Source organism: Mesoplodon densirostris, chromosome 13 (genome assembly GCF_025265405.1).
Source record: "Mesoplodon densirostris isolate mMesDen1 chromosome 13, mMesDen1 primary haplotype, whole genome shotgun sequence".
Taxonomy (NCBI): Eukaryota; Metazoa; Chordata; class Mammalia; order Artiodactyla; family Ziphiidae; genus Mesoplodon; species Mesoplodon densirostris.
Genome location: NC_082673.1, coordinates 83,205,339 through 83,223,752, shown reverse-complemented (window position 1 = coordinate 83,223,752; position 18,414 = coordinate 83,205,339). Strand labels below are relative to the sequence as shown.

At 43.9% G+C, this 18,414-nt stretch overlaps 1 protein-coding gene across 1 annotated transcript in view; it reads left to right on the top strand.

The window, feature by feature from the left end:
* ADCY8 (adenylate cyclase 8) overlaps window positions 1–14,621 on the top strand; it is a 218,853-nt gene extending 204,232 nt beyond the window's left edge. The window contains exons 16-18 of the mRNA XM_060115762.1: window positions 2,590–2,682; window positions 11,186–11,300; window positions 14,134–14,621. Coding sequence (XP_059971745.1) covers window positions 2,590–2,682; window positions 11,186–11,300; window positions 14,134–14,621 — 696 coding nt within the window. The remainder of the gene's footprint in view (window positions 1–2,589; window positions 2,683–11,185; window positions 11,301–14,133) is intronic.
* Window positions 14,622–18,414: the final 3,793 nt, after the last annotated feature.

Below are 18,414 nucleotides of genomic sequence, written 5' to 3'. Positions count from 1 at the left end.
GCCAAGTAGTTCTGAAGAGAAGAGAGGAAGGAAGAGTTTCACCTTTCCCCAGGAACCTGGGGACGTGCAGCTCTAAGCGGGCAGAGGGGGGGATGTGGGCAGCCAAAGGCATGTCTGGATGTCCCTGCCAACCCTTTCCATGCTCCCCACCTCCTACTACACAAGCTCCACTGCTAGAAAAAAACCCCTCACTCTTCACAACTGAAATTGGAAATCACTTACTCAGGGAAGCGGTCCCAGATCCTCCAGATTTTATCAAAATCATCCATCCTCTTTATTCCTACTCCCGGTATGTTTCCACCATAAACTTTACTAAAATTGAGCTAGGACACATGTTAGTATGATGATTTATCTAACATCTGACACCCCTGCCTGGGCTGTTGGTTCCGTGACGGCTAGGACCTCATGTGCCTTGTTCATCAGACATTGTAGAAGCTCAGCGAATAGTTGCTGAATTAGCTTCCCACGGCTGCTGTAACAAATGACCACAAAGTTAGTGGCTTGAAATAACAGCAATTCATCCTCTTATAGATTAGAGGTCAGAATCCAGAATGGATCTCACAGGGCTAATCAAGGCGTCAGCAGGGCAGTGTTGCTTCTGGAAGCTCCAGGGGAGAATTCTTTCTTTGCCTTTTCCAGCTTCTAAAGGCCCCTGTCCTGCTTGGCTTGTGGCCCCTTTCTCTGTCTTTAAAGCCACCAATCATATCACTCTGACTTCTGCTTCCTCTGTCACATCTTCTCTGCCTCCTGCCTTCCTCTTTCACTTACAAGAACCCTTGTGATTACATTGAGCCCATTACTGAGTCCAAGCTCATACTGCTTGCCACACGACAGGCCAATAAATGGAGAGACGAGTTGCTGGGACAAGAGATACCAACTTTATTCAGAAAGCCAGCAGACAGAGAAGATGGTGGACTAGTGTCCTAAAGAACCATCTTGCCTGGGTTTGGATGCTAGTTTCTTTTACAGAAGAGGGGGAAGTAAGGAGGCAAAGTAAAAAGAAAAGAAAGCAGTACGTTGTTGCATATGTCCTGGTTCCCACCAGACTCTGGAGGGGATGTGTTAATTTCCTCTTTCCTGCAGCCATCCATAGGTGGGCCTGGTCAGGATGTTTCCTGTGAGCTTAAAGTAAGGTATTTTAGCTTAACCCTCAGGCATGAGAGGCAGGGTTCCTGGAGGTGGGCCATTATGTATACTTTAAGCCTATAGGCAGCATCACTTTAGTGATTAACTTATAGCAAAAGCAATAGAAAACAAAGGTTAAAGTAAAAGAAACGGATCTGGTATGGAGTCAGATTTGTTCTTCCCTATTACAAGCCCACACAGATAACCCAGGAAATTGCCCCATCACAAAATCATTCACTTGATCACATCTGCAATGTCCTTTTTACTATGTAAGGTAACATATCCATAGGTTCCAGGGATTAAGACATGGACTTTTGGGGTGGGGGGACAAGCAGAGAGAGCATTATTCTCTTAGCACAGTTGCTAAATAAGAGACCAAGGTTTCCCTTCCTTGGCATTAAAATCCAAACTGCAGGTGAGGATGGAGGAAATGGCAAGGATGGTACCCACTCTTCCATACAGGTATTCATTCATCCCTACTGTGTGCTAGGCTCAGTCTAGGTGCTGAGTAGTAAATACAACAGGCAAAAATACCTGCCTCCAGGAATTTTACATTTTAGTAGGAAAGATGACAATAAATAAACACAGTCAGGGATAAGCGCTAAGGAGAGAAGATAAAGCAGGAAGAAGATGAGAATATGTACGTGGGGACAGGATATTGTGTTCAGTTTTGCATGGGGTTATCAGCAAGACCCCACTGGGATGACATTTGAGGAAAGACCTGGAAGAGGTAAGGGATGAGCCATGTAGTTGTCTGAAGGAAGAGCGTCCCAACAGGGGAACAGCAAATGCAAAGGTCCTGAGGCAGAAACAGGCCTGGCTTGTTAGGATCAGCAAGGAGGTCAGTGTGGCTGGAACAGAGTGAGCGAAGGGGACAGGGCATGGCAGGTCTTGAAGGGCATGGTGAAGACTCTGGGTTTGACCCTGAGTAGAACGGGAAGCCACAGAGCAGGGACATGGTCTGACTTCCATTTAACAAGATCACTCTGGCTGCCATGCTGGGAGTGTGGAGGTAAGGACTGGGATTGGGTACATTATTGCAATGCAATAACCAGGTGTAAACTAATGGTAGCTTAGACCACAGTACTGGCAGGAAATGCTAAGATTTTTAAATACATGCTGAGAGTAAAGCCAAAAGGATGTGTTGATAGATTTGGGAATATTGGCAATTTCTTCTCTAAACTAATAAGATAGCTTTGTTTATTTCAAAGATTCTTCGAAACAGATCTAGTCATTAAAGAGTATCTGGTCACACCCATCTTGGCCCTTGGCGCTTAGCAGGTGCTCAATAAATATCTGTTGAGAGCCTGAATGTTTGATTCTCAGAGAGAAAAGTGGCTACCTCAAGGATGCTAAACCAGTCCGAGGTGGTCCTCACTGTGAGCCAGGGGCCTGTTTCCAGGAGCCCCAGGCTGCTGGAAGCACAAATACCAGGACTGACACTGTTGCCTGGATCTGTTTCAGCTGCTTGGTGAAGACCGGTTTCAAGACATTGAAAAGATTAAGACCATTGGCAGCACCTACATGGCCGTGTCAGGCCTGTCACCTGAAAAACAGGTAAAGGAATGCTTTGGACTCAGCCACAGCCTATGGCAGGGACCTTACTCTGGTCAGGTTGCTGAAGGTGGTGGGGCTTTCATCACCAGGAAACCTGGGGACAGGTAGGGAGAAAATCCGAAGAAGTGGATATTCTAGGTGTGTGAGGTACCTTTGCTCCTGAGGTAAGCAGGGTCTACTGGGTGTACTGATGCTTCTTTATGATTGAGAAGCCTCTAGGCTTCATTCTGAACCTCGCTGTTCACTTGATGAACAAAATCAGGACCAAGAAATACCCTGGTTATTATTTAGTTGAGGGTGTTACTAAACCCCTGATCCCAGCCTGTTTTATTCTTACTTTTGTTTTCTCCTCCAAAAGTAATAATAATAATAGCTCTGCTTTTTTGAGAGGTGACTGTGCCAGACACTAGTGTTAAGTGGGAAACTAACATCCACCTTCCAGGGCCCGTGGCTGAATTACCTGAGATAGAGTCATGCTAGCCACACAAAGCCTTGCACCTGGTAGGTCCTCCATAAATGCTCTGTGGAAATGGTCATAAGCTGCCAGGGAGAGGAACCCTCATTCCTCCTCATTCTTCTTTGCTCACTTTCCAACTAAAAACCTAGAACTATTCCAAGACTATCTGAGAAGAAACCCTTGATAGTCATTAGGTACATGTGCACATCATTCTGCCACAGGGGTCCAGAAAGACATCCCCCAGGCCAAATCCAACCCACCATCTGTTTTGTTGTTTGTTTGTTTGTTTCTGTTTTTTGTTGCTGTCAACATGCAGTTTTATTTTCTGAAGCAAATCACTTAACCTCTTTAAATGTAAACATTCTTATAAAATGCAAGTGTTGTCTAGTTGAACTCTATAGGTGTGCCAGTAACTCAGGACCCAAAGATGAATAAATCATATTTTGCCCTTATGTTATTCACAGCCTAGGGACTGGCAGAGATGTAAATTAACAGTTGCAGGCCAGTGTGCAGTCTAAGCTAAAAAATGTAAGCCAAGAGTTGGGAGAGCAAAGAAGTATAATAATATATAGAGAGTGACCTAAGTGCTTCCAAATTACAAAAAGGATTGGTAATATTTTTGCCTCTAATAACAAATTTCATTGCAAATTGCTACACATTTCAAATCCTATACCAAGAAAATTTGAAATATCTCTTTTCAGCAATGGTCCTCTAAAATAGACACACTAATATTCTAGATATTACCAGTATGCCATATCTTTACAGTCACAGCATGTATGTAATAGTACTATCTGTTGAAGACTTGGTTAGTCCTGCTTAGTAAATGTTTAACAGTTAGGGAGAGTTAAATCATTATACAACAAGTTCATTTAAATGACTTTATTATTATGGTAAAGAATCTGAGCTTTGTCAAATATTTCCAGTGTTAAAAGTATGCAAATAGGTTTTTATTTTACAATAAAAATACTATCAAAAAGTAATGACAGTTAAATCAGTTCTTAAATGGTGGGCATGGTTAGAATTTGTAGAAAGGAAGTGAAATGTGATCAAAAAGGGAATTGTGGAGGACATTCAAGATGGTGGAGGAGTAAGACGTGGAGATCACCTTCCTCTCCACAAATATATCAAAAATACATTTACATGTGGAACAACTACTGCAGAACACCTACTGAATGCTGGCAGAAGACCTCATACTTCCCAAAAGGCAAGAAACTCCCCCACGTACCTAGCCATGTGGCTGACAGGGTCTTGGAGCTACGGCCGGGTGTCAGGCCTGAGCCTCTGAGGTGGGAGAGCTGAGTTCAGGACATTGGTCCACCAGAGACCTCCCAGCTCCACGTAACATCAATTGGCGAGAGCTCACCCAGAGATCTCTCTCTTTCAACGCTAAGACCCAGCTCTGCTTAACAAACAGCAAGCCACGGTGCTGGAGAACCTTATGCCAAACAACTAGCAAGAAAAGAACACAACCCCACCCATTAGCAGAGAGGCTTCCTAAAATCATAATAAGTTCACAGACACCCTAAAACACACCACTGGACATGGTCCTGCCCACCAAAAAGACAAGATCCAGCCTCAACCACCAGAACACAGGCACCAGTCTCCTCCACCAGGAAGCCTACACAACCCACTGAACCAACCTCAGCCACTGGGGGCAGACAGCAAAATCAATGGGAACTATGAACCTGCAGCCTGTGAAAAGGAGACCCCAAACACAGTAAGTAAAGCAAAATGAGAAGACAGAGAAATACACAGCAGATGAAGGAGCAAGGTAAAAACCCACCAGAACAAACAAACGAAGAGGAAATAGGCAGTCTACCTGAAAAAGAATTCAGAGTAATGATCATAAAGATGATCCAAAATCTTGGAAATAGAATGGGGAAAATACAAGAAACGTTTAACAAGGACCTAGAAGAACTAAAGAGCAAACAAACATTGATGAACAGCACAATAAATGAAATTTAAAATTCTCTAGAAGGAATCAATAGCAGAATAACTGAGGCAGAAGAACGGATAAGTGACCTGGAAGAGAAAATAGTGCAAATAACTGCAGCAGAGCAGAATAAAGAAAAAAGAATGAAAAGAATTGAGGACAGTCTCAGAGACCCCTGGGACAACATTAAACACACCAACATTTGAATTATAGGGGCCTCAGAAGAAGAAGAGAAAAAGAAAGGGACTGAGAAAATATTGGAAGAGATTATAGTTGAAAACTTCCCTAATATGGGAAAGGAAATAGTCAAGTCCAGGAAGTGCAGTGAGTCCCATACAGGATAAATCCAAGAAGAAACACACCACAACACATATTAATCAAACTATCAAAAATTAAATACAAAGAAAAGATATTAAAAGCAGCAAGGGAAAAGCAACAAATAACATACAAGGGAATCCCCATAAGGTTAACAGCTGATCTTTCAGCAGAAACTCAGCAAGCCAGAAGGGAGGGGCAGGACATATTTAAAGTGATGAAAGGGAAAAACCTACAACCAAGATGACTCTACCCAGCAAGGATCTCATTCAGATTCGACGGAGAAATTAAAACCTTTACAGACAAGCAAAAACTAACAGAATTCAGCACCACCAAACCAGCTTTACAACAAATGCTAAAGGAACTTCTCTAGGCAGGAAACACAAGAGAAGGAAAAGACCTACAATAACAAACCCAAAACAATTAACAAAATGGTAATAGGAACATACATATTGATAATTACCTTAAATGTAAATGGATTACATGCTCCAACCCAAAGACATAGACTGGCTGAATGGATACAAAGACAAGACCTGGATATATGCTGTCTACAAGAGACCCACTTCAGACCTAGGGGCACAAACAGACTGAAAGTGAGGGGATGGAAAAAGATATTCCATACAAATGGAAATCAAAAGAAAGCTGGAGTAGCAATTCTCATATCAGACAAAATAGACTTTAAAGTAAAGACTATTACAAGAGACAAAGAAGAACACTACATAATGATAAAGGAATCAATCCAAGAAGATATAAAAATTGTAAATATTTGTGCCCCCAACATAGGAGCACCTCAATACATAAGGCAAATGCTAACAGCCACAAAAGGGGAAATCAACAGTAACACGATAATAGTAGGAGACTTTAACACCCCACTTTCACCAGTGGACAGTTCAACCAAAATGAAAATAAATAAGGAAACACAAGCTTTAAATGACACATTAAACAAGATGGATTTAACTGATATTTATAGGACATTCCTTCCAAAAACAACAGAATACACTTTCTTCTCAAGTGCTCATGGAACATTTTCCAGGATAGATCATATCTTCGGTCACAAATCAAGCCTTGGTAAATTTAAGAAAATTGAAATCATATCAAGTATCTTTTCCAACCACAACGCTATGAGACTAGATATCAATTACAGGAAAAAAATCTGTAAAAAATACAAACACATGGAGGCTAAACAATACACTACTAAATAACCAAGAGATCACTGAAGAAATCAAAGAGGAAATCAAAAAATACCTAAAAACAAATGACAATGAAAACACGGCAACCCAAAACCTATGGGATGCAGCAAAAGCAATTCTTAGAGGGAAGTTTATAGCAATACAATTCTACTTCAGAAAACAAGAAAAATCTCAAATAAACAACCTAACCTTATACCTAAAGCAATCAGAGGAAGAAGAACAAGAAAACCCCAAAGTTAACAGAAGGAAAGAAATCATAAAGATCAGATCAGAAATAAATGAAAAAGAAATGAAGGAAGCGCTTGCAAAGATCAATAAAACTAAAAGCTTGTTCTTTGAGAAGATAAACAAAATTGATAAACCATTAGCCAGACTCATCAAGAAAAAAAGGGAGAAGACTCAAATCAACAGAATTAGAAATGAAAAAGGAGAAGTAACAACTGACACTGCAAAAATACAAAGGATCATGAGATTACTACAAGCAAATATATGCCAATAAAATGGAAAACCTGGAAGAAATGGACAAACTCTTAGAAAAGCATAACCTTCCGAGACTGAATCAGGAAGAAATGGAAAATATCAACAGGCCAATCACAAGCACTGAAACTGAAATTGTGATTTAAAATTTCCAACAAACAAAAGCCCAGGACCAGATGGCTTCACAGGCAAATTCTATCAAACATTTAGAGGAGAGCTAACACCTATCCTTCTCAAACTCTTCCAAAATATAGCAGAGGAAGGAACACTCCCAAACTCATTCTATGAGGCCACCATCACCCTGATACCAAAACCAGACAAAGATGTCACAGAAAAGAAAACTACAGGCCAATATCACTGATTAACGTAAATGCAAATATCCTCAAGAAAATACTAGCAAACAGAATCCCACAGCACATTAAAAGGATCATAGACCATGCTGAAGTGGGGTTTATCCCAGGAATACAAGGATTCTTCAATATACACAAATCAATCAATGTGATACATCATATTAACAAACTGAGGGATAAAAACCATATGATCATCTCAGTAGATGCAGAAAAAGCTTTCGACAAAATTCAACACCTATTTATGATAAAAACTCTCCAGAAAGTAGGCATAGAGAGAACTTAACCTCAACATAATAAAGGCCATATATGACAAACCCACAGCCAACATTGTTCTCAATGGTGAAAAACTGAAACCATTTCCTCTAAGATCAGGAGCAAGACAAGGTTGCCCATTCTCACCACTAATATTATTCAACTTAGTTTTGGAAGTTTTAGCCACAGCAATCAGAGAAGAAAAAGAAATAAAAGGAATCCAAATCAGAAAAGAAGAAGTAAAACTGTCACTGTTTGCAGATGACATGATACTATACATAGAGAATCCTAAAGGTGCTACCTGAAAACTACTAAAGCTAATCAATGAATTTGGTAAAGTAGCAGGATACAAAATTAATGCACAGAAATCTCTTGCATTCCTATACACTAATGATGAAAAATCTGAAAGAGAAATTAAGGAAACCCGCCCATTTACCATTGCAACAAAACAAATAAAATACCTAGGAATAAACCTACCTAAGGAGACAAAAGACCTGTATGCAGAAAACTATAAGACACTGATGAAAGAAGTTAAAGATGATACAAACAGATGGAGAGATATACCATGTTTTTGGATTGGAAGAATCAACATTGTGAAAATGACTATAGTACCCAAAGCAACCTAGAGATTCAATGCAATCCCTACCAATGGCATTTTTCCCAGAACTAAAACAAAAAATTTCATCATTTGTATGGAAACACAAGAGACCCCGAATAACCAAAGCAATCTTGAGAAAGAAAAATGGAGCTGGAGGAATCAGGCTCCCTGACTTCAGACTATACTACAAAGTTACAGTCATCAAGACAGTATGCTACTGGAACAGAAACAGAAATATAGGTCAATGGAACAAGAGAGAAAGCCCAGAGATAAACCCATGCACATATTGTCACCTTGTTTTTGATAAAGGAGGCAAGAATATACAATGGAGAAAAGGCAGCCTCTTCAATAAGTGGTGCTGGGAAAACTGGACAGCTACATGTAAAAGAATGAAATTAGAACACTCCCTAACACCATACACAAAAATAAACTCAAAATGGATTAAAGACCTAAATGGAAGGCCAAACACTATCAAACTCTTAGAGGAAAACATAGGCAGAACACTCTATGACATAAATCACAGCAAGATCCTTTTTGACCCACCTCCTAGAGAAATGGAAGTAAAAACAAAAATAAACAAATGGACCTCATGAAACTTAAAAGCTTTTGCACAGCAAAGGAAACCGTAAACAAGACGAAAAGACAACCCTCAGAATGGGAGAAAATATTTGCAAATGAAGCAACCGACAAAGGATTAATCTCCAAAATATACAAGCAGCTCATGCAGCTCAATATCAAAAAACAAACAGCCCAATCCCAAAATGGGCAGAAGACCTACATAGACATTTCTCCAAAGAAGACATACAGATTGCCAACAAACACATGAGAGGATGCTCAACACCACTAATCATTAGAGAAGTGAAAATCAAAACTACAATGAGGTATCACCTCACACCAATCAGAATGGCCATCATCAAAAAATCTAGGAACAATAAATGCTGGAGAGGGTGTGGAGAAAAGGGAACACTCTTGCACTGTTGGTGGGAACGTAAATTGATACAGTCACTATGGAGAACAGTGTGGAGGTCCTTACAAAACTAAAAATAGAACTACCATACGACCCAGTAATCCCACTACTGGGCATATTCCCTGAGAAAACCATAATTCAAAAAGAGTCATGTACCACAATGTTCACTGCAGCACTGTTTACAATAGCCAGGACATGGAAGCAACCTAAGTGTCCATCAACAGAGGAATGGATAAAGGAGATGTGGCGCATATATACAATGGAATATTACTCAGCCACAAAAAGAAATGAAATTGAGTTATTTGTAGTGAGGTGGATGGACCTAGAGTCTGTCATACAGAGTGAAGTAAGTCAGAGAGAGAAAAACAAATACCAAATGCTAACACATATATATGGAATCTTAAAAAAAAAATGGTTCTGAAGAGCCTAGGAGCAGGATAGGAATAAAGACACCGACACAGAGAATGGACTTAAGGACACGGGGAGGGGGAAGGGTAAGCTGGGATGAAGTGAGAGAGTGGCATGGACATATATACACTACCAAATGTAAAACAGATAGCTAGTGGGAAGCAGCCGCAGAGCACAGGGAGATCAGCTCCGTGCTTTGTGACCACTTAGAGGGGTGGAATAGGGAGGGTGGGAGGGAGACGCAAGAGGGAGGGGATATGGGGATATACGTATACGTATAGGTGATTCACTTTGTTGTGCGGCAGAAACTAACAACAATGTAAAGCAATTATACTCCAATAAAGATGTTAAAAAGAACTTTTTTAATAAAATAAATTTTTTGAAAAAAGGGAATTGTTAGGTACAGCTGGCAACAGTGTGGGTGAATATAGAAAACATGGATTTTATGCTGGGCCAGTAGCTGTCAAGGAATATATAAGTGAATCTTTGAAACCTAGATATGATTCTTTCATATAAATAATTTAATGAAGTGTAATTAAACCAGAGTATATATTGTAGTTATAATTTAAAATTATACCCCCAAAACACAAATACACAAACATGTATCAAATATTGTATTTCAAGGCCTCATTGGCTTAGGAGCTTCTAATGAAAATTTTAAGTATTTTCTCCCCAGCATCACCACCTCCAAAAACAAATTTAAATGTAAATAATTAACATTGTATAGGTTTTAGTTTGATGTGGTGGCGATGGTAGAATGCATAAACACTGGATGCTAGCATTAGAAGTATTGATTAAAAAATAACTTCAGTTTGGAAATACTGATAGACCATCATCCCAACTGCTATATTGGTGATCTGATGTGTCCACCATCTGTTTTCGTAAATAAAGTTTTATTGGAACACAGCCACATGCATTCATTTATATTTTGTCTATGGCTCCTTTCTGGCTAAAATGGCAGTGTTGGGTAGTCATGACAAAGACCACATGGCCCACAAAGCCTAAAATACTTGCTATCTGGCCCTTTACTGACTGCCAACCTCTGCTCTAGAGGGGCACAGAATTCTTTCACTTACACAGTCTCATTCAGTCCTCATGAGGTAGGCAGGGCAACTATGCTTATCCCCATTATATAGATGAGGAAACTGAGGTCCAGAGAGCAAATGTCTATGTGAAACATCTATTAAACAGACACTGTGAGTACTTCAAAGGAAATAGACATGGTTCCTAGATTGGTAACCTCACATATATGAACATAAGGATGTGTACACACACACACACACACACACACACACATACGTGAACAGCATCAACTTGAACAGACAAGGGTAGGGGTGGGGAATGGAATCTGAGAGTCACACATATTACACTGTCTGAAACAGATTTCCTGGTACCCTGTGTTTCTGGACACTGATGACTTAGGTGTACAGGGCTCACACACCTGCTTACTTCCCTTGAAGGCATGTGTGGGTGAGGTAGGACACAGACCAGACCCCTGCTGCAGAAATGCTCCTGTTTGCCCCATCGAATGACCTCTTCTCTCATGTTTGCTGCAGCAATGTGAAGATAAGTGGGAACATTTGTGTGCCCTGGCCGACTTCTCTCTCGCCCTGACCGAAAGCATACAGGAGATCAACAAGCATTCTTTCAACAATTTTGAGCTCCGGATTGGTGAGTAGCAGCTGGAAGTGTGGCACCTTGGGGACCCACCGAGCTGTCTGGCCTTGCTCTATCGAGCCCTCCCGTGCCCTGGGCGTCAAGCCAGGGGAGCTTTTTCCAGCAAAATGCAGCAGATTTAGTGTGACCTGGCCAAGGACAGGCCTGTCTGGGCTTCCTCTCACTCAAGATGCTGGTAGCAGTGGAAGGATTTTGGCCTGTGTGCAGAAACACCAAGCAACTGATAGACCACCGCTACCTCTCCTCCAACTTGTCCAGAATCCCACCCACACAAGACCCTGATTAGAGAGGTAGCTGTCTAGTCAATCATTTCCTCCCGTCTTCTACGTCACCAGATACTGGAGGTCAATGCGTTACTCTCCCGTTCTCCTGGATGACACCCTGAGCCAAAAGCAGGATTCTGTTCCTGAGGATGTCACATGCTGACTTGAGCCAGGGACAGGCAGTTAGCTTTATAGCTCTTCACTCGGCCACACAGCTCATCCTCCTTTGGGCTTAGGGACCCCCTTGTGCAAAATGACAACAGTCACGGCTATGTGATAATAGTCATCTACAATTTGGATAACTTGTTAATTTCTTCAGCATCTCTGCGGAGTCTGAGGGGGCCTCCTGAAGCATAGTCTGAAAGCCCCCGCTCTAGTCCACATTCCCATTGTACAGATGGGCAAACTCAGGCCCAGACAAGGGGAGTAACTAGCCTAGGGTCACACAACCAAATGGTCATCCTGGCAGCGACTCCAGAATTTCCTGACTGAGACCAGTGACATTCTGGCGGCCAGCGTGCAGCCTAAAACAAATGTTACGGCAGTCCTCATGTCTTAGATATCCTCTGGCTGGCATGCCATTTTACTTTTTTGGTTTTCCCTTAGCAGCTTTCAAGTATAAAGGGTCAGGTCATACCCATACCTGACTTGTCAGATCTAAGGAATGCCACATGCCTTTGTTCACTGGAATAAATAAGTGATATTTTTATATTTTGATCTATGGATGGGGTGCTCAGGGCTTGTTTCCAGATCTTCCAACAACCCTACATGTCCTTTTGGAAATCGAGTACATGATTGAACTGGGAATAAAAAGCAGAACTATAACCTTGAACAAAGGCTGTGTAATTTCAGATGTTGCTGGAATTAAGGCCAACCCTTGGTGTGATACATTATTCTCCTGGCATAGTTCAGAGGTTAGAAAATCATGTTCCCAGTGGGATTGGGCCTTTGACTTTGTGTTTTGGGTCTGCTGTAACGAGCTCTATGACTTTGGGCAAGTCGTTTAAACCCTCTGAGTGTCAGTTTCCTCATGTGTGAACTGGGAGTTATATTATTACCTCCCCTGCCTACCTCATAGTAGTAAGAAGAGATGTGAATGGGATAGTGGTTATGGAAGGGCTCTGCAAATTTTAGGGCAATGTCCATCCTTGTGATTCCCATGTATTCTGCAAGAACTGTTTCTCGAAGTTCACAGTCAGTTCTATCTTATACGTGTGTGTGTGTGTGTGTGTGTGTGTGTGTGTGTGTGTTTTGCTTTTCCCTCTGCCTGGAATGATCTAACCCAGATATCTGCATGGCTTATACTATCACTTTCTCTAGATCTCTGCTCAGAAAGGCCTTTCCTAACCACCCTACTCCAAAATACACCCTCCTCTTTTATTCTATCCCTTTAACCTGATTGGTTTTTCTTTATCACCTTTATCATTCACCGATACTATATTGCATTTTTTAAAATTATTTTCTGTCTCTCCCCAATAGAAGGTAAGCTCCATGAGGGCCGAGGCTATGTCTTTTTTCTTTCCCACCATATCCTCAATACCTGGAACAGTGTCTACTTTATAGTAGATGCCTAGTCAATGTTTGCAGACTGCATGAGAAATCCTTAGTCTAGTAAAAGGAGACATATATGCCCATGAATGTGTTTAGTGGAATACTGTCATTCCTTTTAAAAAGTCTGTATTTCCTAAAGGAGGAGGTATTGAAATTGTGATCTACCAAATAACCTGTGGAATTGGGAGTAAATGACTGTCCAAGCAGAGAGAAAGCCAGGGACAGAGGCACAGAGGTGGAAATGCCAGCAGGTTAGGGGAACTTGAGCAGTGCAGTATGGACACGGTGCAAAGGTGAGGGAGAGGATGGTGACAAAAATGAGGCTGGCAAGTTACGCAAGAGCCAGCTCTGAGAAGCCCTAGATCGTGAACCTGAGGAGCCGGGCTTTACCCCATAGGCAAAAGGAGCTGTGGCAGGTGTTGAAGTGGGTGGTAACTTGATCAGATGTGCATCAGAAAGTCCCTCTGGTTCCGGCAGCAGCATGGAGGATGGTCTGCAGGAGGACAAGCAGGGATCCAGGGAGGCGTGTTAGGAGGCTGTGGCCACGGACCCAGGGAATGATGCTGAGGACGTGGACTAAGACAGAGAAGGAAAAGGTGTGCCCAATCTCAGGGCACTGTGACAACAGAGGCAAGAGGCAATCCCAGCATCCCGACATCAGTGCTCTGTCCATCCCGCAGGCTAAGACAAGTCAGCATCCATGTGAGAGTGATAATTATTGTCTCCCGAGCCCTCACTGGTTGTCTGGTAATATACCAGTGGCTTCACCTATATCATCTCATACCAACCTCCTTTAATTATTTCCACTTGACAGATGAGAAAAGCGAGGTCCAAATCTATTAAGTACCCAACCCAGATCACACATCTAATAAGTGACTGAGGCTGGATCTGGACCCTGCCGTTTATCCGAAGAGACCACAGCCTTCATTGAAGGGTCACTATCCCAGGCAGGGAGCGCCCCCCTCCTTGACGTCCCTCTTCTCTCATCTCTTGTTTCTCTGGTTCACCCACAGGCATCAGCCACGGCTCCGTGGTAGCTGGCGTTATCGGCGCTAAGAAACCACAGTATGACATTTGGGGCAAAACCGTGAACCTGGCAAGTCGAATGGACAGCACGGGAGTCAGCGGCAGAATCCAGGTCCCAGAGGAGACCTATCTCATCCTGAAGGACCAGGGCTTTGCCTTTGACTACCGAGGGGAGATCTATGTGAAGGGCATCAGTGAACAGGAAGGGAAAATCAAGACGTACTTTCTCCTGGGAAGAGTCCAACCCAACCCGTTCATCCTGCCGCCGAGAAGGCTGCCCGGGCAGTACTCCTTGGCCGCGGTCGTCCTGGGCCTCGTCCAGTCCCTCAACAGGCAAAGGCAGAAGCAGCTGCTGAATGAGAACAACACCACGGGCATCATCAAGGGCCATTACAACCGGCGGACTTTGCTGACACCCAGTGGGCCAGAGCCGGGAGCCCAAGCCGAAGGCACCGACAAGTCCGAGTTGCCATAAAAGCGTTTTCTTTGTGTTTCTTTTTTTTGTATTTCTTTTATATATAAAATAAATATACTAATAAAAAGGTTTAATTTTTTTTAGAACGAGGATGGTTTCGTTGGTCTTTGGATGCACTAGATCGAAGACACGATTTGAGTTTCTCTCCCGTCACAGACATTTCTTGGTCATCTCTTCCATACAAGGTTTATTGGGAAGCAAAGTTAAGTAAGACCTAGTCCTTGACCTTGGGAAAGAGGGACCTGTAAACAGAGACTCAGTACAGTGGGCTCATCATTAAGAACTGCCATTTACTGAGTGCTTGTCATGTACCTGGCACACAATAATATTAATGGATAATGTTAATAGATAATATTCCTAAAAACCAATACCTAAATACTCTGCGTTCAGAGAGGGGTAGATGCAATGAGAAATTGTGATAGGACAATTGTGATAAAGAACTGGAGGTCAAGGACGCTGCCTGAACTGGAGGCACCATGTCTTTGTGGACATGATGCAAAGGGTTAGCCCTAAATGATGAGAAAGAGGCAACCCAAGGAACCTGGGAGAAAAGTGACCCAAGCAGAAGGACTAACAAGTACAGACGCCCTGAGGTGGGATCAAGGCCACTTGATCTGCTGCAGCCACAGTTAGAAAGTCAGCAGGTGGGTAAGTGGGTTCAGGCAGGTACACTGTTTCCTGGGAAGACTGCCTCCTAAGCTCTTCTCCTATGACCGCAAAGCCTGCCAGGAAACTTTCATACAGATGAGAAAGCTCAAAACAATGAAAGGAATTGCCCAAGACCTTATAGGTAGTTTGAGAACTAGGCTCAGCACTGTACTGGTCAATAAAAGTGCCGTAACAAATAACTCCCATTCTTAGTGGTTAAAACAAAATAAGAGACTTAGCTGTGATTTATGTCCTATTGCATGTAGGGCAGAGGCCTTCCAGGCAGTGATCTCGGGACTTAGTCTCCTTCCACTTCGGACTTGGATGCCTCTGCTTGATCCTCTCTATCCAGCCAGCTGAAGGGAAGAGAGGGAAGGGAAGGGCGATCACCCAGAAGGTCTTGGGTGCCAGGCCTGAGAGTCGCCTACACTATTGCCCTGTCACCAGCCAGAACGCAGTCACTGGCCTCACGTTACCGTAAGGGAAGTTAGGGGGTGGATTCTTCCTGTGTTCACTACCGAGAGGAAAGCGCTGTCTCTTCCATGAGAATCTACACCTGTCTAAGCCCATGTGTGCAAACACGAAGCTATTCTGGTAAGTTCTGTGTTGGAAGGAGGGACAAGATTTAAGTAACGGAAGAAGTATGAAATCCTAATCATTATCTAAATTCTTGACCCTTAACAACAGCTCATTTAAAAGAGACTTTAGCTCCAGGTGATGAATCCACAGTAGATACGCTCTGGAGGAAATACCCACCTGAGGTATCTCAGGTGAGACCCCCGTGATAGAAGGGAAACTACCCTTTCCTGAGAAGCACAAAGCACAGAAAGGGAGTTGACTTTTTTTTTTTTTTTTTTTTTTTGCGGTACGCAGGCCTCTCACTGCTGTGGCCTCTCCCGCTACGGAGCACAGGCTCCGGACGCGCAGGCTCAGCGGCCATGGCTCACGGGCCCAGCTGCTCCGTGGCATGTGGGATCCTCTCGGACCGGGGCATGAACCTGTGTCCCCTGAATCGGCAGGTGGACTCTCAACCACTGCGCCACCAGGGAAGCCCCTGGGTAGTTGACTTTTGAGTGGCCATGTTTGCAATGCTTTTTGTTCTCGTATCAAAGAAATACAGGAGGTCCCAGTGGAACGAGAAGAGGGTGTCAGGTGAAAGCCTCTGTAAACAAAGCCCTCATCCAATGTCAGGGGTAATTATCTTCGAAGACTCAGAGAAAGCCTCAAGGTTTACTCAGCCCAACCTGCTGAGGACATTTAAACAAGGTAAAGCTCAGGACATGCCGAGAGCTGGAGCCACAGGATAGAGGGGGAAGCTGAGTTCAGGTGGGTCAGGGACTCAGCAAACATCACGGCAAAGAGACCAGCCTTGGTAGAGGCAGTCAGGCTGCAAAAGCACAGTATCCAACAGAGAAAACTTGATGTGTGGCGTCAGGCTTTGGTCTAATCCAGAGCATAGGGCCCTTCCGGAACCTGGGCACAGTTCAGCAGAGGCTCCAGTAAGCAGACAAGCCCTGATGAGCTGGATCCTACCGCAGGCAGAGGGCTACCAGGGACAGAGGTTGTCCCTAAACTCTGAGCTAGCACTCAGGACAAAGTCCCTGGACTTGGGCTTCCCTGGTGGCACAGTGGTTGAGAGGCCACCTGCCGATGCAGGGGACGCAGGTTTGTGCCCCGGTCCGGGAGGATCCCACGTGCCGCGGAGCGGCTGGGCCCGTGAGCTGGGGCTGCTGAGCCTGCGCGTCCAGAGGCTGTGCTCTGCAACGGGAGAGGCCACAGCAGTGAGAGGCCCGCTTACCGCAAAAAAAAAAAAAAAAGTCCCTGGACTAGAAGCAGAATGTGGTCCTAGGGTCTGCCTAGGCTGGGCAGACTTTAAGGGAGGAAGCATCCGGCCAAGCCCAGGTCCATGGATGCTGCCAATTTGGGGGTAATGATGAGGTTGTGGCTGTGAAGCTTCACCCAGAACCCTGATTCAGTGATGCTGAGCCTTGGGGTGGGATAGATGGACGTGATGGGGACCCCATCCTGAGTCTGGGAGGCATGGTTTCATTCAGGGCTCCGCCAAGCAGAGGAGCAAGGGGGCAAGACAGTGCCAAGAGTCTCCATCAGATCATCAAGAACCCCACCAACTGGGCATCCTCCCTCTGCTCCAATACGCCCAGCCCCAAAGCATTCAGTGCCTGCCCCACCGGCCAGCCCGTTTCATGGCCCCAGTGGACGTGCAGACTTTGCATACAAAGGGTAAAGGGCAAGAGACAGGAGCAGGCAACTGGCCTGTGGCTGAATAGTCGAGAAGCACGCCTCTTCTTGGGCCTTGGATAAGGCTAGAGGGGGCAGGAAAGGGAGACAGTCTTCCTGAAATTAGAGAGATATTTTCTGTTTACCTACTTTTTAGTTTACTCCACTCATTTGTTCAAAGAACTCCAAATGTCAGGTGATTTCCAGGAACCCGGTATAACTCAGAAACAAACCTGGCATAATATTCCAGCCAGGGGCTCCAACCTCACCTTTTCCCCTCTGAACTCTGCTTGTGACATTTTAGGTTTGATCTTAGAAACGTCAAGTATAAACTCTGGCAGAAGGTAGAGTGCCCCAAATGGTGAAATGCAAAGAGAAACACAGAAGAGCAGGGCTGGCTTAGTCTACGTATGTTCAGGCCTAAGAGAGAGGCTTTCTCAACAGCTCTGTATTCTGGCCTAATGTTGACGTCTTCTGAGTGCTGATCCAGGTTGCTCCCACCTTCTATTTATCAGCCTGCACGGGTAATGCACGGTTTCCCATGAGACAAGCACAGCCCCTCTTAGAGAACAGGAAAGGGTGTCTACCTACTCATCCAAGGGCTGGATTTGAGGACCTGCTACCTACCAATCCACCATCCCATAAAGTCAGGAGGATCTTTTATTTGTTTTGGCCGTGCCGCATGGCTGACGGGGTCTTAGTTCCCCGACCAGGGACTGAACACCGAGTCCTAACCACTGGACCACCAGGAAATTCCCAGGAGGATCGTCTTGAGCTCAGAGTCGCCCCCCCGAACCAGCTCCACTGCTTCCCTCCTGCTTTAGGGACCATGTGAGTGTAGCTGCCCTCAGCTGGAAGTAAGTACAATGTTATCATCCCCATTTTACAGATGAGGGGACTGAGGCAC